Genomic DNA, 22,582 nt, shown 5'->3' with positions numbered 1-22,582 from the left:
CCCCTGCGTACTCTGGTTGCCAAGCGCCTGAATTTTGAACATGTCCCCCATGACTGCAATGGTTCTAAGTGCGAGGATCGGCTGTAAGTTGTTTTTTTTTTCAGTGGAATTGTCATTTCAAACTGTCTCACCAAACGAATGATTGTGTGATGATCCGGGGCGTGACACAAAAATAACAATGTCACCAAAGTAGAATAAATTCCCTTTAATGCCTCCAACTTGGCCCCAGTGTCCAGTTATCCTCGGCTGGATATCAAATTCTTCAAAAAAAAACAGTCTACGAAGGGCAGAAATGCAGTCCGAACCCAAAGTAAAGATTATTAGAAATAAAAAAATCAACATAAACCACACTGAAGTAATTAACACGGCAAGCCAGGATGATAAATTGCAGACTCTCAAAGGATAACACAGCACCCACAGTTGGGAGGACGCCAAAACCCAGATAAGCCTTGACCAAGATAATGCATGCTTTGCTTCCAGCAAGAAGCTGTTGTGCAAACGCCCCACTTATATCTTGTTCCCCCAGCTGCAACTGATGAAAGGGATCAGGGCCTTTTCCTCTCTCGTAAGCCACGTTGCTCCCTTCTCCATTCCTCCCTGCATGCCCTAGGATGAAGAGGGGGTGGTCCTGGGCCTTCGTCTGAATGCCCAGCCGGACTTTGCTCTTCCCCCATTTCTTCCACAGCCACCGGAGCCACCCTCCTACTCCCTGTCAGTGCTCAATCTCCCCCTCAGACTCCAACAAGGGCGTGACAGGTTGTAGGACTACTTGTGTTTTTCTACTTTGTAATCTAAAATCCTGGGTTGGAAGGGCGTGCTAGGTGACTGTGATTTCACACAAGCCCTAAACGGCATGGGTGTAACCCCCCAGAATTTCTCCAGGAGTTATTGTCTTATTTTAATTGTTAATGTGACCGAAGGATATAATTCATCCCGTATGCAGGGAGTCGTATTAATGTTTTGTTAACGTAACTGACATTTACATTAAATGACTTAGCTGTCCTTTCTCACTCCCTTTTCTGTTGATCACCGAGATGGAATCTCTTTTTGAATTTCTCAATCCCTGTGGAGAGAACGGATGACTTCACTGAATAACTTCCATACCTTTCCTGGGCCTCATTGGCAGTTGTTCAAGTTGACAGTGGATCAGGGGATAAATATGACTGGTTCAGTGGATCCGAGTTTCAGGGTTGGTGGCCCAGAGTCGGTGGGGGAGGGGGACGAAAGAGGGGATGGTTTTGTAGGAGGGGCAGGCGAGCTTCTGTTACTCATACGAGCAAACGTGACGCTCACACGAGTGAGGCCCGGTTACGAATAGGCCGTGGCCTGGTTTTGGGCTGAAGTTCACAGGTTGGGGACTCCTGCAGTGAACATGTTCTGAATTTCAAGGCCATGCCATGGTGAGATTCTTGCTTCCTCCCAATATAGCTATGGTGGTAGAGTATATAGAGTAGAGTAGAGTAGAGTAGAGTAGAGTAGAGTAGAGTAGAGTAGAGCAGAATAGAGTTGAGTTGAGTTGAGTTGAGTTGAGTTGAGTTTCTCAATCTTGGCCACTTTAAGCTGCGTGAATTCAACTTCCAGAATTTCTGGAAGTTGAAGTCTACTCAACTTAAACTGGTCAAAGTTGAGAAACATCGGAGTAGAGGAGAACCGAACAGAATAAGTTGGATTGGGTGTTTGGAGGTCTTCTAGCAGGAAACCTGATTCCATTTCAGGTAAATGGCTGTCCACTCTCTTCTTTAAAAAGCTCCACTGATGGGCCACCCACAACTCCCGAAGGCAAAACTGTTCCATTGGTTGATTGTTCTCACTGTTAGGAAGTTTCTTCTTACTTCTAGGTTGTATCTCTCCTTCGTAAATTTCCAACCATTGCTTCTTGTTCTGCCTTCCAGTTCTTTGGAGAATAGATGCTTCCTTTTTTGTGTGGCAGCTCCTTCGTTATTGGAAGGCTGAATTCATTCATATAATGTAATCTTATGAAGGCAACTGGCTGAGATTCCTCTCTTCACCCCGTCTTCTGCCCCTCAAGATGGTACCAAGGGTCGTGCAAGAGGTTTTCTGCCAGCAAGGGCTGGTTGACTTGTCTTCCTAATTTGAGTAGAGCTGTTTGCAGACATCCGTTTCTCCAGCCTCCTCAGCACAATTCTTTCCCACGTACAATTATTACCTGTCAGTGTTGGTACACTATCTCTGTAAACCATTTCCTGAGCATGATTATGGAGTTGGGAAAGCCACACCTGGAATATTGCATCCAGTTTTGGTCACCATATTCCAAAAAAGAAAAAAAAAAGACGTTGAGACTTTGGATAAAGTGCAAAAAAACAGCAGTTCAGGTAATTAAGGGATTGGAGACAAAAACATATGAGGACCAGTTGGAGGAATTGGGTATGGCCACTGCCAGTCTAGAGAAAAGGAGGACTAAATAGGGATAAGCACTAGATAAGTTAATGATTTATATCCGCACAAATTCTATATATTTGTGCAATGGTCCCCAACCTTTTTTGTGCCACGGCCCGGTACCGGCATCACAAAATGATCCGCGGCCCGGTACCGGCATCAGCACGCATGACACGGCAAGGCGAGCCAAGCAACCGGCCAGCCAGCCGTCCCCCGCTTCTCCCCGCCACCTTCAACTCCTCCTTTGTACCTTTGTCGATGGGCTTCGCTTCGGGACGGCTTCGGGACGGTCGCTCGTCTCGCCTTGTCTTGGGTGCTGAAAGAATCCTCGCGCCTTAGTTTCATTCGAAGACACCTCCCTTCGATGAAACTAAGGCGCGAGGATTCCTTCAGCACCCAAATGCCGCTTTCCAACCGGAAAAGCTCACCTGGAAGCACTTTCTCGTCAAACAAGATGGTGGCGCCCAGCAAACCGGCGGCCCGGTAGGAAATGTTCCACGGGCCGGTGGTTGGGGACCCCTGTATTTGTGAATAATGCACAAAATATTAGTATAAGATGAATGTCACAAACTGTTGAAGGTATAAGATTTATATTTTTTGTGGTTTGTCTTTTTAAAGTTATAAAAGATTAAATGAAGTTTATTTATAGAAAAGGAGGACTAGGTGGGACATGATAACTGTGTTCCAGTATTTGAGGGGCTGCCAAGAAGAAGTGGGAGGTAAACTGTTTTCCAAAAAAAACCCAGAAGGCAAGACAAGAACCGTTGCTAAATAAGACAGTTGCCAAATGAGGACTATCTGTTGACAATACGAAGAGCCCACGGTGATGCCAGAGCTGCGTCGTAACTTTGGAGAACTTAATCCACTGGGGAAGACGTGAGGCAAATGTGTCCATCGTTGGTCACTCAGCCGCTGCAGACATCCACAAGTCTTAAAAGTTGCCAAATTTGGAGACCTCTGCCTTATAACCTAATACAGCGTTCAAAATTTGGAAATCCTCAGCTCTGAGGATCAAAAACCATGGCCAACTTGTAGTATTTTCTAGAGTTATTTATTCACGAACCAATGAAGTTTCGCCCTGATCATGAGGGGGCTATGAGAACGTTGCCCTCCGTATCTAAGCTTGTTCAGGGCGGAGCAGTTGAAACTATGTCAGCTTAAAAAGAGGTCCCATTATCTGCAACAAGACCAGCTCTCTGGCAAGGAGCCGCCCCTCCTCCGGGTGACTTTCATGATGATTACAAATCCCGTTGTTTCCAGCCAAGAATATTGGAAAAGGATACCGTTCCAATAGAGACAGTCCTGTGTTGATAAGCTGGTAACCCCGGTTGTTAAGTGCATCTGGCTTCCCCCATTGCTGATCAGAAGGTCGCAAAAGGGGATCACATCTCTCTCTCTTTCCCTCACCCTCTCTTTCCCTCTCCCTCTCTCCCCCTCTCTCTCCCTCTCACCCTTCTCTCTCCCTGTCCCTCTCTTTCTCTCTCTACCTCTCTCTTGCCCCTCTCTCTTTCTCTTTCCCTCTGTCTGTCTCTCTCCCTCTCTCTCTCTTTCCCTCTCCCTCTCTTTCTCTCCCTCTCCCTCTCCCCTTCTCTCCCTCTCTCTCCATCTCTCTCTCCCCCTCTTTTTATCCCTTTCTCTCCCTGTCTCTCTCTCTCTCCCTCTCTCTCTTTCCCTCTCCCTCTCTTTCTCTCCCTCCTCTCTCCCTGTCCCTCTCTCTCTCTCTCTACCTCTCTCTTGCCCCTCTCTCTTTCTCTTTCCCTCTGTCTGTCTCTCTCCCTCTCTCTCTCTCCCTTCCCTCTCCCTCTCTTTCTCTCTTTCTCTCCCTCTCTCTCCCTCTCCCCTTCTCTCCCTCCCTCCCTCTCTCTCTCCCCCTCTCTCCATCTCTCTCTCCCCCTCTCTTTCTATCCCTTTCTCTCTGCCTGTCTCTCTCTTTCTCTCCCTCTCTCTTTCTCCCTCTCTCTCTCCTCTCTCTCTCTCCCTCTCTTTCTCTTTCCCTCTCCCTCTCTTTCTCTCCCCCTCTCTCTCCCTCTCCCCCTTCTTTCTCCCCCTCTCTCTTCCCCCTCTCTCTTTCTCTTTCCCTCTGTCTCCCTCTCTCTCTCTTTCCCTCTCCCTCTCTTTCTCTCCCTCTCCCCTTCTCTCCCTCTCCCTCTCTCTCTCTCCCCCTCTCTCTCTCCGTCTCTCTCTCTCCCCCTCTTTCTATCCCTGTCTCTCTCTCTCTCTCTCTCTCTCTTTCTCCCTCTCTCTCTCTTTCTCTCTCTCTCTCTCTTTCTCTCTCTGTCTCACACACACACCACAAAGGTCATAAATATGAACCAGTTGCCAAGCGTATTAATTCTGAACCCCTGATCCTGGGGACGCTGTTCGTGAAGCCTGAAAAATGGTCATAGTCCCCTTTTTCAGTGCCGTTGTAACTTTGAACAGTCACTAAACACACTGTCGTAAGTGGAGGAACTGCCTGTGTTTTGGAGGGATGGTGTTTTTGTTCGAATCCAAGGGGATGAAAGGGGAAACGGCGCAATTGGAATACCCAGATCTCCAGAAATAAATAAGAACATTTCCTGCTATTTGCAACTGGAAGCTCAACGCGACTCGGCACTAAAATAGCCCGAGGACCATTTCCTGTGCTTGATTTTCGATCCCATCTAATTTGACGCTGCAGTCCTTTCCTTTTCATGAGATGAAGGACGGGGAGGCCTGGCAAACGATGTTTCCCTCCGATGGGACCCATTAGCACGGGGCAGTCCTTGGCTTAGGACCGCCCCTGATGTTGTCAAAGTGAGACATTTGTTCAGTGAGAGTCTTGCCCCGTTCTACAACTTTTCTCGCTACGCTTTTGTTCCGTGAATCGCAGCAAGTTGTTAAATTAGTAGCGCGGTTGTTAAGTGAATCCGGCCTCCCCATTGGCTTTGCTGGTCAGAAGGTCGCATCCCCTGGGCCCCTCCCTCCCAGGATACTGCAACGGTCGTAAGTGCGAATCAGTTGTCAAGCGTCCGAATGTAAATCATGTGACCGTGAGGATGCTGCAAGAGCCACAAGTATGAAAAATAGTCATAAGTCACTATTTTCAATGCCGTTGTAACTTCAAATGGTCACTAAGTGAGTTGTTGTAAGTCGAGGACTACCTGTATAGATCTCCCACCAAATGCTTTCAATTCCTAGCGTATTAAGTTTCAGGAGAGAAAAATTAAGAGGGCCTTTGATTTAGCTTTAGGCATGTAGGATGTGAGGCAATTCAAGTAATCCTCGGTTTGCGACCGCCTTGAGCCCAAAATTTTTATTGCTAAGTGAAGCACTTTCTTTTCTTTTTTTTAATTTTAAAAAAACCTTTATTGAAACTTTAAAACATTAAAATACAAATATACTTAAAAAATAACTTTATATGAAACTCGGTCGTCTTTAAAAGTACAAAGATATCAATTTGTTTTTACATTTAAATACATTCCTAATTTCTCCTATATACATATACCTAACTATTTCTAATCTGTACATTTCTGATTTCTATTGTTTATCCACTGATACCATTTTTCCCAAACTGTGTAACATTCCGAGTCTTCGTTATTTTTTTTAACTTCAATGTGAGTCTATCCGTTTCTGCGCAATCAAAGATCTTTTGGATTATTAGACTGTTTGTTGGCATGGTGTCGGTGAAGCACTTTCTAAGTGAGTTTTGGTCATGGTTTACAACCTTTCTTGCCACAGTTGTTAAGTGAATCACTGCAGTTGTGAGGTTAGCAACATGGTTGTGAAGTGAAGCTGGCTTTTCCATTGATTTGATTTGAATTGAATTCTTTATTGTCATTGTACGTATATGCACAGTACACAAACAACGTAATTCACATAACACCCAGAGACCAGACTCAACACTCACGCACACATAACAATCCCCAAACACCTCCCCACCCACCAAATTCCCCGCCTCCTAAAAACACACAAGCACCCACACAACAAGAAATATTGTCCAACAGCTCACTGATGGTGGTCCTTAAGTTCATTGTTAAGTGCAATTATAGCTCTGGGATAAAAACTATTCGGAAAAACGTGTGGTCCGAGCTTTAACTGTTCCGTATCTTCTGCCAGAAGGCAACAGTTCATAAAAGATTGTGAGCAGGATGGGAAGAGTCTCTGTTGTGCAGCTTCCTCAAACAGCGAGATGCGAAGAGGTCATCCAGGGCTGGTTGCTGGAGCCCAATGATATTCTGGGCAGTTTTAATGATTCTCTGTAGAGCTTTTTTGTCCGCTATAGCAGTGGCCCCCAACCCTTTTTGTGCCACGGCCCGGTACTGGCATCACAAAATGATCCGCGGCCCGGTACCGGCATCAGCATGCATGACAAGGCAAGGCGAGCCGAGCGACCGGCCAGCCAGCCGTCCCCCGCTTCTCCCCACCACCTTCAACTCCTCCTTTGTACCTTTTTTGTGCTTTCTTAATCTCCTCCGCCATCGGGACGGCTCTTCGTTCGAAGCCGCCGCCCCCCCCTCGATGAAACTAAGGCGCGAGGATTCCTTCAGGACCCAAACGCCGCTTTCCAACTGGAAAAGCTCACCCGGAAGCACTTTCTCGTCGAAACAAGATGGCGGCGCCCAGCAAACTGGCAGCCCGGTAGAAAATGATCCACGGACTGGTACCGGTCCAGGGCCCGGTGGTTGGGGACCCCTGCGCTATAGAGCTGCTCCCATACCATACAAGAATGCAGTATGTCAGGACACTCTCAGTGGTGCTGCGGTAGCAGGACAGAAGTAGATGCTGAGATAATTTATCTTCCTGAGCATTCTCAGGAAGTACAGCCTCTTCTGTGCCTTCTTCACAAGCGTGTTAGCATTTATAGTCCAGGAGAAGTCCTTTGGCTTCTTCATGGTTGCAAAAGGAAATTGCATGACCCCCGGGACACTGCGACCCCCACGAGTCAATTGCCAAATGCCTGGATTTTGATCATGTGACCATGGGGGAGGACGCCCACCGGTCATAAGTGTGAAAAACGGTCATACATCATTTTTTCCCCCCACTGCCGTAACTTTAGTGACCAGTCGCTAAATGAACTGTTGTAATTCGAGGGTTACCTGTAACATTCTCCTTAGTAGAGAGAATCTTCATTTAACAACCGCGATTGGGCCAGGCAAATGGGTCATTAAGCAAAGCATTGTGTCAGTGCCACGGCGCTTACGTTCTTTCCTTTGCTTTACAGTCTTGGAAAGATGTAAATGTGAAGGCTGGTTGTACAGTAGTTAGTCTTTCATCATCATCATCATAGCTGCAAACCGTTGCTAAACAAGACAGTTTCCAAACGAGGGCTCTCGGGTTGGCAATAAGGGGAGGCCGTGGTGATGCCAGGACTAACCTTGGAGAACTGAGTCCACCTGGGAAGACCTGAGGCAACTCTGCCCATCACTGGTCACTCAGCCACTGCAGAAGTGTCCAAGTGACGGGAGTGGCAGGAGGAAGCTGGTGTAACACAGGTGTAGACTTACACTTAGACTAACTTCATTGTCACTTTAAATCAGGGATCCCCAAACTTGGCAACTTTTAAGATTTGTGTCTTAAAGTTGCCAAGTTTGGAGATCTCTGCTTTAAATGTACACCAATCAGCATACATTAACATGAAATTTCATTGCATGCAGCTCTCAAAGGGTCGTCCCCTCCAATATACACTACATAAACATGACAAATAGGGACGTGGTGGCTCTGTGGCTAAGATGCTGAGCTTGTCAGTCAGAAAGGTCGGCAGTTCGGCGGTTCGAATCCCGAGCGCTGCGTCATGGGGTGAGCTCCCGTTACTTGTCCCAGCTTCTGCCAACCTAGCAGTTCAAAAGCATGTGAAAAATGCAAGTAGAAAAAATAGGGACCACCTTGGGTGGGAAGGTAGCAGTGTCCCGTGCGCCTTCGGCATTTAGTCATGCCGGCCACATGACCACGGAGACAACGTCGGACAGCGCTGGCTCTTCGGCTTTGTAACGGAGATGAGCACCGCCCGCTAGAGCCGGAAACGACTAGCACGGATGTGTGAGGGGAACCTTTACCTTTACCTAAACATGACAAGAACAGAAATAAATAAATAATCGCTAAATGTCTATAGGGGATTCCCAACCATCCAGGGTCATGGTTGTCCCAAAGGTGCTTTTTCCGGAGGCAACTGGACTTTCTGGTTTTGCTTTGAAGACGTTTCGCTTCTCATCCAAGAAGCTGCTTCAGCTCTGAGCTGAAAATTTGTTAAACGAGTTTTGTCCCATTTTACGACTTGCCGCATTGGTTAAGCGAATCCCCCCGCAGTTGTTAAGTTAGTAACGTGGTTATTAAGTGAATCTGTCTTCCCCATTGACTTTGCTTGTCAGAAGGTCGCAAAAGAGGGTCCCATGACCCCCGGGACACTGCAAACCGTCATAAATACGAATCAGTTGTCAAGCATCCAAAAGTAAATCACGTGATCGTGGGAACGCTGCAACCATCATAAGTGTATCCCAAAGGTGCTTTTTCCTATTACTGTTGTTTTTTTCTTTGAAGACCTTTCGCTTCTCATCCAAGAAGTTTCTCCTTCACTCATTCATTCTTCAGAGCTAAAGAAGCTTCCTTGGATGAGAAACGAAAGGTCTTCAAAGAAAAACCAGAAAGTCCAGTTGCCTTTTGAAAAAAAAAAAGCATCTTTGGGACTTAGAATAACTTTATTGTCACTTTAAAGGCACCCTAATCGGCATATGAAATGAATGAAGAAATAAATGCAAAAATTGTGCACATACCTACATATATTATATGACAGACAAACCATACAGCCTTGCCCAGATGTCATCCAGATTAAGGCTCAAAACTCTGCTCCTTCAGCACATTTTTCTAAGCCATGCCCTCTACCTGGGCCCTACACCTGCCGGCTAATTCTTCCGCATCTCGCAGCTATTCAAGAAACCAGCAATCTAATGCCGGGCTCCGAGGTGAGCTTGTTACGTTCATTCTGCCCAAAGTTGGTATTCAGCAGGTTCTGACAGGTTCTGGAGAACTGCTTAGTGGAAATTTTGAGAACCAGCCAATACCACCTCAGACTGGCCCCATCCCCATCTATTCTCTGCCTCCACAGTCTCAGCTGATCGGCTGGGTCTTCTTTGGTTGGCCTGCATAGGAGAACAGAGCTGGAAAGCAGGTTAGTGAGGCGGGGAGGGAATGGGGATTTTGCAGTATGTCCTTCTCCCAGGAGTGGGAAGGGAATGAAAATTTTACAGTAAATTACCTTGGTAATTTTTTTTGGAATCCCACCACTGATTCCGCCTATCTCAACCAGGTGTCTTTACTTATGTGTGTAAGATTAGAACTCCCCTCTGCTGAGCCTTAGTAGAATTGAGGGTTTTATTTTCCTTCCCATTGTATCATAAATCATGCTGTCACCCAGCTTAAAGCAACCGGATTCCATGAATTTAAACTAATTAAGGATTCCTTAAATGAAAATGTCTGCCTTCCCTGGCTCAATTCCCATGCTGTACTGTTCTGTTACAACCTGGTTTGCTGCAACCTAGCTTATTCAAAAGATAGTCCTCGACTTAAAACAGTTCATTTAGTACACAGGTGCCAAAGTCGTGGGGTCATGTTGCCGTCACGTGACGTATCGTGATGTTTAACCCCCCTTCGCGGAGCTGGAGTGGGTGTGGCCTGTGTGCGACGCATCCAGTCTGCGGGCCGCCAGTATGACACCCCAGATTTAGTGACTGTTCAACAGATAACAGATAATCAGAGTTGGAAGGGACCTTGTGGGTCATCTACTACAACCCCCCGCCCAAGCAGGAGACCCTACACCATTTCTGACAAATGGGAGTCCAATCTCTTCTTGAAAGTCTCAAGTGATGGCGCTCCCACAACTTCCAAGGGCAAGCTGTTCCATTGGTTGATTGTTCTGTCAGAAAGTTTCTCCTTATTTCCAGGTTAAATCTCTCCTTGTTCAGTTTCCATCCATTATACCTTGTCTGGCCTTAGGGTGCTTTGGAAAATAGCTTGACCCCTTTCTCTCTGTGGCAGCCCCTCAAATATTGGAAAACTGCTATCATGTCTCCCCTGGTCCTTCTCTTCCCTCGACTAGCCAGGCCCAGTTCCTGTAACCGTTCTTCATATGTTTTAGTCTCCAGTCCCCTAATCATCCTGGTTGCTCTCCTCTACACTCTTTCTAGAGTCTCAACCTCTTTTTTATAGTGTGGTGACCAAAACTGGATGCAGTACTCTAGGTGTAGCCTTACTAAGGCTTTATCGAGTGGTATTAGTACCTCTCTTGATCTTGATTGTAACCCTCTGTTAATGCAATTTAGGATTTCATTAGCTTTTTTGGCGGCTGCTGCACACTGCTGGCTCCTATTTAGCTGGTTGTCCACTAAGACTTCAAGATCCCTCTCACAGTTGAGCCTGGTTCACCCAGTCTGTATGGGTACTTTTGGTTTTTCTTGCCTAAGTGTAGGACTTTACTTTTCTCAAAGTTGCAACTGTTGGGTTTAGTGACTGTTCAAAGTTGGAATGACGCTGAAAAAAAAAAAGTGACTCATGACTATTTTTCACAATGGACATTTTCTTCCTCCCCATGATCATGTGATCAAAATTCAGAGGCTGGGCAACCGGTTCATATTTATGGCCATAGCTGTGTCTCAAGGTCACACGAGTTCCCATTTGCGACCTTCTGACAAGCAAAGTCTATGGGAAAGCTGGATTCACAACAACCGGGTTAACTAACTTATCCACTGCAAGGGATTCCCTTAACAACAATGGCAAGATAGATCGTAAAACAGGGACAAAGCTCATTTAACAAATGCTTCACCTGTCAGAAATGTTGGGCTCCATTGCGGTGGTAAGTCGAGGATTACCTGTTTTGTCCTGTAGTAAGCGGGTTTGCTACAACATAGCTTATTCGAGGGATGGTGGCTTAGTTCACACACCAAGCTTAAGTCCTAAACCCTGATGGACAGTTTCTAATGGCTGAATTCCTCATCTCCCTACGTGAAAAACAAACGAACACGCCACACGATGGGTTAATGAACCCAGCTGTTATAATGTTAACATTTGCCAGTGGGCAGTGTTGTGTGTCTTTCTCTTCCGGAGGTTATCGATCCTATATGTCATGTTGGGTAGAGATGGGTGATTTGTGTTGTCAAGCGAGCTCCCGTTTTTCACTTTCTAGCCAAATCTGAGAGAAATCATCCATTGTTTCCCTCCACCCCACCCCCCTTTCTGCCCCGTTCTCTCTTTAACTGCTCAGAAAGGATCTGCTGGATCAGTTTCTCTTACACAAAGAGGGATCAGTAAGGAGAAGATTCCTCTCCCTGCCTTGTCAAAACAAGTCTGTCACACCAAAAGTGCACCGTGACTTTCCTGTTGCGGTGAACTCCGGCAGCCATTTTGCAATCAAAGCCTCTTTGTTGATCTCCCCTCGTCTGTCTATCTGTCTGTCTGTCTCTCTCACTCTCACTCTCTCTTTTGCTCCCTGATCAATTTGAGCCACTGCCATTTCTCTTTGTTGCTAGGCTCTTCAATTTTTTTATGCTTGCCTGAAAGGGTAAATCGGGCAGGGGGAGAACGTCCAGGCAAAGAACAAGTCACGATAGCCAGAATTGCACTGAGGAGCAGCCTCTCCTTGCCGGATGACATATTTGTGGTCTTTTTTGCGTGCTTAATGTTATCCTCACACCATTTTGACTGGCACAAAGTCTGCCGGGAATTCTCACTTTGAGGCCACTAAGGAACTAGACTTCACCTAGCACCCGTTTGGGTGGCCTAAATTGATTTCAGGAAAAGATGAGGCGTTAAGACATTAGTTGGGAGGTTTTGTCTCTTGAATTGCCTACATTGCGGAAACGGGACAATTGGCCATGGCCAACGCAATCAATCAGAATAAAGAGGGTAGCTTGGAAGTTTTCCAGTCCAACCCGGGGTGGGATTCAAATTTTTGAACAACTGGTTCTGTGGGCGTGGTTTAGTTGGTGGGTGTGGCTTGGGGTCATGTGACTGGGTGGACATGGCTTGGTAGTCATGTTATTGGCTGGGTGTAGCCAACTCAATATCACTCACGTCGAGGCACACATCTCCTCTCCTGGCCTCTCATGGCTGTAGGAATGCTGCAACAGTCATAAGTGTGAAAAATGGTCATAAGTCATTTCTTTCAGTGCTATTATAACTTTGAATGGTCACTCCACACAAGCAAAGCACCAGCAAAGGAGGGAAAAAAAACTCCAGAGAGGTTGCTGAGACAGGAAGTCTACTCCTGCCAAGAATGTAATAAGGGTTAACGGAGAGGCAGTTTCTGTAAGCAACACCAGAATGTTTCCTTCCTGCTTTCCTTACAGGATTAGGCCAGTAATTTCTTCTAACAACCGATTCTCCGAACTGCTTAGAATGTTAACAACAGGCTCTAGCGAATAAGTGCAAACTGATAGAATCCCACCCCTGAGTCCAGCCCTCTGCTTGACCAGAAGGCCCGATACCCATGATGGTGAACCTATGGCATGCATGCCGGAAATGGCAGAGCCATTTCTGCCGGCATCGCCCAGAACAGATTTACTGCGCATGCGTACATGCCTCCTGCTAGCCAGCTGATTGTCGGGTATCTGCCGCACATGCGTGGGGGCGCAGGAGAGGCATGCGCATGCGCAGAGGCCCAGAGGGATCACGCGCACATTGCATTATGGGTGCAAGTATGCATGTGCACACACGTACATTTTTGGCAGGTGACGACGAAAACATCAGCCATCACTGCCCTATACTATTCCAGACAAGTGACTGTACAGTCTTCTCTTAAAAACCTCAGGTGATGGAGCACCCATAACTTCTGACAGCATTTTTTGGTGTGATTTTTTAAAATTTAATTTAATTTGTTTGTTTGTTTGTTAATTTGCTAAGGCAGGGGTCCCCAGCCCTTAGTCCAGGGCTGTCAAACTCCCGGCCTGTGGGCTAATTGCGTCACATCTTGGCCATACCCACGCCTGGTTTAGCGAAGGGGGGGGGGAAATCCCAATACGTCACATGACTCAGTCATGACAATGTGAGTTTGACACCCCTGCCCTAGTCCATGGATTCGCACCGGGCCACAGCATGCCAGAAACCGGGCCACATAAACAAGCGAAGGCCCCATCCACGGGATGCAGGCAGCATACGAAACCAGGCCCCCTCCAGTCTATGGGGCGGGGAACCCCTCTCCATAGAACTGGTACCTGGTACCCAAAAGGTTGGGGGCCACTGTGCTAAGGTGAAGCTTGGTGCAAAAACGACACTAAAAAAGAGAACATAACCTTAATATAAGGCATCTAGAAAGCATCCCTGATATCAATCACTCCGAGACATTTTCTCTTCAATTGATTTATTTAGAAACAGATCTGGCATGTCAAAGGCAATTTCCCAAAGGGAAAGCATTTTCCCACATTACTTCTCTCCCCCTACTTCTACACTTCACAAATCACAAGAACCAATTAACTTCAACTGGAATTCCTTAATACGACATACAGAATAACCTTGAACTTTTCAACTCCTCCGCACCCCCTTTCCATGAAATGTGACAGCTGAATTTTAAAGCTGACACTTAGACCGGCGATGGCTAACCTTTTCGTCGTGGCGTGCCAAAAGTGTGGGTGCGCGCGCACCCACTGCCTGCACCCATAATGCAATGCACATGCAAACCCCCCAGCCCTCCCGCGCATGTGCTTGTGACCCTCCCACGCATGTTTCCCCCTCCCCCGCACATGCGTGGCAGATACTCAAAAATCAGCTGGCAGGGGACACGCACGCAGATCTGGGCGACGGGCTCGCATTCTGGCAGAAATGGCTCCGCACGCCACTTCCGGCAATCATGCCATAGGTTCGCCCTCCCAGCCTTAGGCCTTCTTCAACAGCACAAACACATCACCAGTGCGCAGGAGAGCACCAGAGAAAGGGGTTTGGTAAATCCACCCCTCCAATTTCAATTGTGTTACTGGGAACAGTGGTGCTATTGTACCGGCTCAACCCGGTTCTGGAGTACTGGTAGCACCGAACATCAGCGGAGACCGAACCGGAGCTGCTGTTGGGCCTGCTTGCCCAGGCTCCCCTACTGACCTTTATTCCCTGCTTTGAAGCGCAGCTGCTTTGCGCAGCACGACAGATTGCTGCGCGCCAGCCGCTGAAGCGACAGGGACAGTGCAGGGTTGTAGGAGGTGAGTTGGAAAGCCTCTGCACATGGACAAAGTGCACGCTTGGCACATACGCATGCAAATTATGTGCGCGTGCACCAAGCGCACCCACCAAGCCACGCCCACCAAACCGGTGGCACACTATTTTGAAATGCACCACTGACCGGGAGCATGTTGTTCTTGGAAAACAATTACTTACAATCCTGGTTGTGCCGTTGTGCCATTCCTCAGCTCCTTGGCAGACAGTCTGAGGGCTGAGTTCTTCTCCCAGTCATCAGCTCGTGACTCCGTCTGTCATCTCGGTTTTGACATGTCTTTTGTTGCTACAGTACGAAGCAGCAGCAATGGACGCGAGCCAATTTAATCTCAGAAACTCTGTGAGGGTGCCAAGAGGACACACAGATTGGATTCACGCATCCCTGAGCCATTTCTCTCTCCCCCCCGTTTCCTTTGACTAATCCAAAATTGTTTGGGTTCATTCATCCCTCAAATACGATGTACCGATCGGAATTTCTGGGCATGTCTAACATTCTTGGCCAAAGTGCATTACGACGTAGCATAAATTGATTTTATAGGATTGCCTACCAGGATTAGAGCCTTGTTCCTTTGCACAATTCTTTTAAGGTTGCCAGTTGCTATCTTGGTTGTTGGGAAGAGAGTTTGTTAGTTACTTAGTTAGGTGGGTAGGTGAGTAGATAGGTAGTTATCAAATTTATATGCCACCCCTGTGAAGCAACGCTTACAAAATCCTAAAAGCAAAAATACCGGAGGTGGGGAATTCTGGGAGTTGAAGCTTGAAGACCTCTTCAAGCTGCCGAGGTTGAGATAACACGGCTTTAAAGAATGCTTGATTCTCATTTTTCAACGTTAAAAAGAATTTAAAAAATAATAATAAAACCATTGGATGTAAAGAGCCTGGTAGAATAGCAGGATAAATGTTTGCTGTCTGGTTGGTTGCTGAGGCCGTTGTTCTAAAGATTCAAGATTTTTCATCTTGAATGAACCTAACCGGCTTTGGGGTTAAAAGGTGTTGTGTCCCTGGTGGGGACTGACTCTGAGGGAGAGAAGGAACAGCCAACAGGGAGTGGAAGTGTGGCTCCAGAGGTGGTGGAGGAGGCTGGGGAAGGGCAGAGGCCGGCTGAGCAGTCAGAGGAGGACCCAGGCCCATCCCCTCTCCATCCTAGGGCACGCAGGGAGGAGAGGATAAGGGAGAGAGGTGATCTACTTGGAAGGAGAGGGCCTTGATCCTCTTCATGGGCTGCAGTTGCGACAACTGGATAAGAGGACGGACATGCGTAGGGGCCAGTGCTAGAAACAACGTGTGGAAATATCTCTAGTTTATTGTTCCTCTCTGAGTTTGGCGTCCTTCCCAGTGTGTGTTCTGATATCAGTGGACGTCTTCAAGCCCTTATCTTGCCTGTTTGTGTTGTTTTTTACTCTTTATAATTTAAAGTGCATTTTTAGTTTAAACAGCATTTCCTCCTTCTTGTCACTGCTCGTGTGGGAGTTTTTTTGTCTCCAGTCAAGGATATTTGGAGCTTGGAAGCAAAGTGAAGAAATAAAAGGGGCTTTACCTGTTTTTTTTGTGACTGTGTTTATTTTGTATCCCACCCTGGGTCATCGCCAAAGGAGAGAATAAAAAGGAAGCAATAGTTCACAGTGTACAGGTCATCCTCGACTATGATGGAGCCTGCCCCTTATGGTCATAAGTTGTGATGATTATAAAATGGGTTGCCCATGTGACCAACCTGATTTTATGACCTTTTTTTTCGTGGCAGTCGATAAAACTAGAAGAAAAGGTTGGTTTTCAGCAAAAAAAACAAAAAACCATGAAGAACAGTCAAGTGACCATGGGATGTTGCAAACAACTATAAATGTGCACCGGTTGCTGAATGGTCGAACTGAGGTCACATGATCATGGTGGGGGGCAGCCATTGGAATTCAGAACGAGGTTGTTAGTACCTTCGGGGAGGAGGTCTGTTGTAACTTCGAATCGCCTCACGTCAAGGATTACCTGTAAATGTTACGTCTAAATTTGTGGAAGATTATTTTTTTCTCTGGGTGACATGGTTCAAAAAGTTCAAAACATTCTCAAAGATCCATCTCATCCTGGGCACCCTTTTTTTTTGAACTATTACCATCTGGCAGACGATACAGGATAATAAAAACAAGGATAAATAGGTTGAAAAACAGCTTCTATCCCAGGGCAGGTCCTCTTTTGAATTCTGCTGTACAGTGCAGTGTTGGTCTGGTGTCGGGGGTTTCCGGTTCAATGTGTGAAGGGAGAAGGATGTGTGTTTGTGTTCATTTTCATGGCCATGATGTGCACTGAAAATGGTGTTTGATTTCGATGTACGAGGTGCAATGACAATAAAGTAAAACTATTAACTAATGTTGAAAGGCCAGTTGCACTGCTGGAAAACCTCGACCACAAACCATGAGCCACAGGGGAGTCCTTGACTTAACAACAGTTCATTTAGTTTTAGTTTAGTTTAGTTTAGTTTAGTTTAGTTTAGTTTAGTTTAGTTTAGTTTAGTTTAGTTTAGTTTATTGTCATTGCACCTTGTACAACGAAATCAAACACCATCTTTGGTGTACATCATGACCATGAAAACAAACACAAACACACATCCTTCACCCTTCACACATTGAACTGGAAACCCCCGACACTATACCAACACTGCACTATTCAGCAGAAGTCAAAAGAGCTACTGCCCTGGGATAGAAGCTGTTTCTCAGCCTATTTGTCCTTGTTTTTATTATTCTTCCAGGCTCCGACTGGAAGAAGCAGCAGTGGTGGCAGTTGGGACAAGCGGTGGGAATGAGGTGGTACCTAGGGCCTTCCCATTTTCACACAGATAGACACACACACAGTGCTGCTGTGTTGCCTTCAAGCCTGGTGCGGCGGCAGGTGCTCCAAGCTCAGCATGGCAGCAGTAGTGGTAGGGGTGTGAACATGGAAATCTCCCAGCTGAGACATTTCCCCACCACCCGCCCCAACGCGCTCTGCGCTCTACTAACCTACTTGCCTACATGACTCTTCCTTCAGCTGCCCACGGCAAATTGTCTCCACGGTCAGTTGCTATGTACAGGTGTTGCATTAACAGAGGGATACAATCAAGATCAAGTGAGGTACTAATATCACTCTATAAAGCCTTAGTAAGACCGCGCCTAGAGTACTGGATCCAGTTTTGGTCACCACACTATAAAAAAGATGTTGAGACTCTAGAAAGAGTACAGAGAAGAACAACCAGGATGATTAGGGGACTTGGAGACTAAAACATACAACGAACGGTTGCAGGAACTGGGCATGGCTGGTCGAGTGAAGAGAAAGACCAGGGGAGACATGATAGCAGTCTTCCAATATTTGAGGGGCTGCCACAGAAAGGAAGGGGTCAAGCTATTTTCTGAAGCACCCGAAGGCCAGACAAGGAATAATGGATGGAAACTGAACAAGGAGAGATTCAACCTGGAAATAAGGAGAAACTTTCTGACAGGGAGAACAATCAACCAATGGAACAGCTTTGCCCTCGGAAGTTGTGGGAGTGCCATCACTTGAGACTTTCAAGAAGAGATTGGACTGCCATCAGTCAGAAACGGTGTAGGGTCCCCTGCTTGGGCAATGGGTTGGACCGCAAGGTCCCTTTCAACTCTGATTATTTGTTATCTGGTGTCCTACGGCGATTTGGCAGCTGTGAGTTGGCAAAGGTGACAAGAGACGCGGATTACTTGTCATTCTGGGCAGAGACAAGCCAGTGGGTCCTAATCGCAGAGGTCCTGTGTGCTGCAGAAGGTTCTAGAACAGAAATTCTGCTTACGATCTGCATGGGACAGCAGGGGGCCTCTTGGCATGGATTTAGATTCACGCATTGAAAAAAAATCAATAACGGCAGAGAAACATTAGATCAAAGGCAGTTTGACTAAAATGTTTTTAACTTTGGGGCCTTGACAACTCCCTGAGGGATTGTGCTTTTTAAAAAAAAAACATGCCTTTTGAGCAAGGTTGGTAGATTAATTCCTGGAAAAGTTGCAGCCATAGAATTGGTAAGTATCTGGGTTCCTTGCTGCCTAACCTCAAAAGTGACATCTAACTTTGCGTAGGTTTTAAGTTACTGGAGAATAAATTTTGTTTGAATGTCAAAGCAAGTCAACAGTGAAGCTAATTCTCTATAAAGAAGTGTACTTTTCAACTTTGTCAAGTTTAGGAGGTGTCGCCTTCAACTACCAGAATTCCTCAGCTAGTATGATGATGGCTGAGGAATTCTGGGGACTGAAGTCCATACAACTTAAAAGTTGCTAAAGTTGATCAAAATTGCCCTGGAGCAAAAGGGTTGTAACCAGATGCTACAAGGCTGCTGAAAGCATTCAGTGAATCTCTATGGAGATTCTCAGTCATCCATGTCATGGATGTCCCAAAGGTGCTTTCTTTCAAAAGGTAATTAAACTTTCTTGTTTTGCTTGAAGATGTTTCGCTTTTCATCCAAGAAGTTTGTTCAGTTCTGATGAAATGGTGGAGAATGGAAAGATTTATATTCCTTGCAGTCATCTGGTCATTAGTTCTCTTTCTGAGAGTCATTTGAGGCCACTGGGAGGTTTTTTCTGTGCCCTCAGGGTCACCTGAATCATGCAGTCTGCCATTTTCCTGGAAATCCATTCATACTCCTGCACTATTGGACCAGATGACTGCAAGGAATATCAATCTTTCCCTTCTCCACCATTCAGTCAGAACTGAAGAAGCTTCTTGGATAAGAAGTGAAATTTCTTCAAGTACACCAAAAAGGCCGTTGCCTTTTGAAAGAAAGCACCTTCAGGGACACTCAGTGAATCTTTCAGTGGTCTTCCAGAAGTTATTGCAAGTTGAGGACTAACTTTTGTAGCCGTGATGGCGAACCTATGGCATGCAGAACCATTTGTGCGGGCATGCACGCCCCAGACAAACTTATCTGCACTGCGCATGCGCACACCTCCCAGCTGATTTTTGGCCCTTTTGAAACTGTTTTCGCCCTCCTGGAGGCTCAAGAAAAGCCTCTGCATCCTCAGGAGGCCGAAAAACGGGCCTTCCGGAAGTTCCGAAACAGGCCCATTTTCAGCCTCCCAAGGCTTCCGGGAGGGTGAAAATGGCCTCAAACCGGCTCCGAAGGCCCTCCAGAGGCTGAAAAATGGTACTTCCGGTATTTCTGGAATGCCTGTTTTTCGGCCTCCTGTGGCTCCAGAGGCTTTCCTCAAGCCTCCAGGAGGGCGAAAATGGCCTCAAACGGGCCGAAAATCAGCTGGGAGCCATGCATGCGCCGTGCAGGTAAGGGGGCAGGGGTGTTGCATGCACAGGGGGGCGGGGCGCATTGTATTGTGGGTGTCGGCGCACGCTTTTGGCACACCATAACAAAAAGGTTCTCCATCACTGCTCTATAGCTTTTCTGGTCAGGTGACCTCCAGGTGTATTAACAGCTACAACTACCAATTGTCTCCAGCCAACACGGCCTCCCTCTGAAGAGCACGAGGTTAAGGGGGAAGAGTTAACGAAATAGTTTGCAAGGCTCGATTTACTCCTGGTTCCTAGGAAAGCGTCAGAAGTCAACTCAGCTTCTTCCTTCCTTCCTTCTTTCTTCAGAGAAAATGGAGATCTCGCTGGGCCAGTGGCTGCTCATCCTCTTCTTGGTGGCCGTCCCACTTCTGTATGAATGGAGTGCCACTTTCAAGTATTTCTGTAAGATGACGTTCTACAACAGCTACATCCTCTTCCTGGCTATCATTGCGATCCCGATTTGTGCCGTCCGTGGGCGCAACGTGGAGAATATGAAGTGAGTCTGATTTAGGTGTGTGCTAGTGCAGGGGTTGCCAACCTTTTGGACCTCAGGGACCAAATTTTAAATCCCGCGGACCAGAGACCCTGGGAAAATCCCCCAAAAAGTCTGCAGGAAAATTCCCCACCCTGTTTTCCTACCGATCGACCATTCTTTTATTTGGGATCACAGAATACCGTCTCCAGCTCCGTTTTCGGGGGGAGAGAGAGAAAGACTTTTGGCTTCATGCAAGGAAAGCAGCAGAAGCAGCAGAAGTCTTTCTTTCTCTCCCTCAAACTCTGCCAGAAATGAGTCTCTGTGAAACTTGTCGCACCAGCACAGCCTCTTGGAGCAGGACGCCTTTGCAGGGTCCCAACGACTCATTTCTGGCGGAGTTTGAGGGAGAGAAAGAAAGACTTTTGCTGCTTTCCTTGCGTGCAGCCAAAAGCAGAAGAAAGAAGTGGAAAGAAGCAGCCTGGTTGGCCAGGCGAGGCATGTGGGGCAAATGGGGCAAGTTCCCCCCTCTGCCCTTTCCCCCCTCTCCTCACTACCTCGTGTTGTTCGCAATGCAAGTGACGCAAGCCTTGTATTCCCAAGGGCCATGTGCACAGCCTTGCGTTCCTGCACAGCCTAGATTAATTGCTTTGGGGGTGACATTTCTCTGCAGACCACCAAAATTTTCTCATGGACCCCCAGTGGTCCCCAGCCCACTGGTTGGCAACCACTGTGCTCGTAGTCTGCCCTTCTTGGGCTAGGACAGGGGTCTTCAACCTGCGGCTCTGGAGCCACATGCGGCTCTTTCAGCCCTCTGCTGTGCCTCCGTTGGCTGATCCCACCACTGACTGGCCCCTCCCCTCCCCGTCACTCCTCGCATGGCCTTAGAAGGTAAGGGTGATGGCGGAGGATGGATACTCGCTCCATATTGCAGAGCAGGAGGTAACTGGGTGGGAGTGAATGACATTGAGTTGGCCACGCCCACCCAGTCATAGTGGCTGTTAAATTATTGTCTCCCAATGTTTTTTTTTTCTTTAGGAAACGGGTCCAAATGGCTCTTTGTGTGTTTAAGGTTGCAGACCCCTGGACTAGGAGAAAGCCTTCATCGGACTTAGGCCTATGTCCGATCGCAGCTGGTTAGATAACAGGGATGCCCTTATTGCCTATTGGATTACAGATCCCATCTTCAGCTAGCTTAGCTGGTATAAAATGGGAAATGTAGTTTAACTCCGCTCATCCTGTGGGAAAACCAAGGATTGTCCTTAACTTTGAATAAGTGTGGACTTCATCTCCCAGAATTCCCCAGCATGGCTGGCTGGGGAATTCTGGGAGTTGAAGTCCACACATATTCAAAGTGGAACAAGGTTGAGGAACCTTTGTTGTGTATGCTTTCTGTAGACAGGGGAGCGTCCCCCCCAAAAAATGGGGTTTGCCAGTTTAACTGCCCTTAACCATCTTGTCGCCTGTTGTCAAGGTCCACAAATTGCTTGTTTGGATGGGATCCTGACCAATACAGAATGCTCCATGGAATCTAAACAGGGAAAAGGAGACTGTATCTGGCCTTGAGGCCTGCTTGTTGCTGGGAATCTGTTTTTAAGAGGAGACGTCCAATGTCTCCTTGAAATGGAAAGGCGGGGAAAAGAACAGGCTTGAAGGGAGAGCGATTGTGCTTTGCCCTGTTTCAGAAAGACTATTTTGCGCGTTGGAGCGTCTGGTTTAGAGTTTTACATTGCTGGCTCATCATTTCTTGAATAAATCACTGTTGGGATGAGTTCATGACACTGCAGGCTGCCAAGTTTGTTTTATGAGCTGGTATTAGTGAACGGTATCGTGGTAAGCCGCAAACCAACCAACCGCATTATATCTTTGTTTTCTTTCTAATATTTCTTCCCCATTGCGATCACAATCACTCTTGGTGACTTAAACTAGAATATAAGTAAGAAAATAGGAAATACTAGAATATAAGTAGAATTATGTTGAATATCCATGGTCATATATATATCTACGGAGATCCTCAGTCACCCAAGTCACGGTGATCCCAAAGGTGCTTTTTTCCCCAAAGGTGTTTTTTTTAAAAAAAATTTGGACTTTTTTGGTTTTCTTTCAAGATGTTTCACTTCTCATCCCAGACGCTTCTTCAGCTCTGGCTGGATGGTGGAGAACGGAAGGATTTATATTCCTTGCAGACAGCTGGTCATTTGCACCCTTTTAGCGAGCTGTTGAGGCCACCTGGAGGTTTATCTGTGTCCTCAGGGTCACCTGAGTGATACAAATGGGTGTGGAGCCTTCTTGGACCTGCTG

At 46.8% G+C, this 22,582-nt stretch overlaps 1 protein-coding gene across 4 annotated transcripts in view; it reads left to right on the top strand.

Annotated features, from left to right (window-relative positions):
* AGPAT1 (1-acylglycerol-3-phosphate O-acyltransferase 1) overlaps positions 1–22,582 on the top strand; it is a 62,153-nt gene that overhangs the window by 24,180 nt on the left and 15,391 nt on the right. For all 4 annotated transcript variants that reach the window (XM_087928546.1, XM_087928547.1, XM_026721236.2 and 1 more), the window contains one exon: positions 20,116–20,305. In XM_087928546.1, coding sequence (XP_087784672.1) covers positions 20,116–20,305 — 190 coding nt within the window. The remainder of the gene's footprint in view (positions 1–20,115; positions 20,306–22,582) is intronic.

Source organism: Pseudonaja textilis, chromosome 2 (genome assembly GCF_049901715.1).
Source record: "Pseudonaja textilis isolate UNSWEBS1 chromosome 2, rPseTex1.2, whole genome shotgun sequence".
Lineage (NCBI taxonomy): Eukaryota > Metazoa > Chordata > Lepidosauria > Squamata > Elapidae > Pseudonaja > Pseudonaja textilis.
The sequence above is the reverse complement of the archived record's forward strand: the minus strand, read 5'-3'. Positions and strand labels throughout refer to the sequence as shown.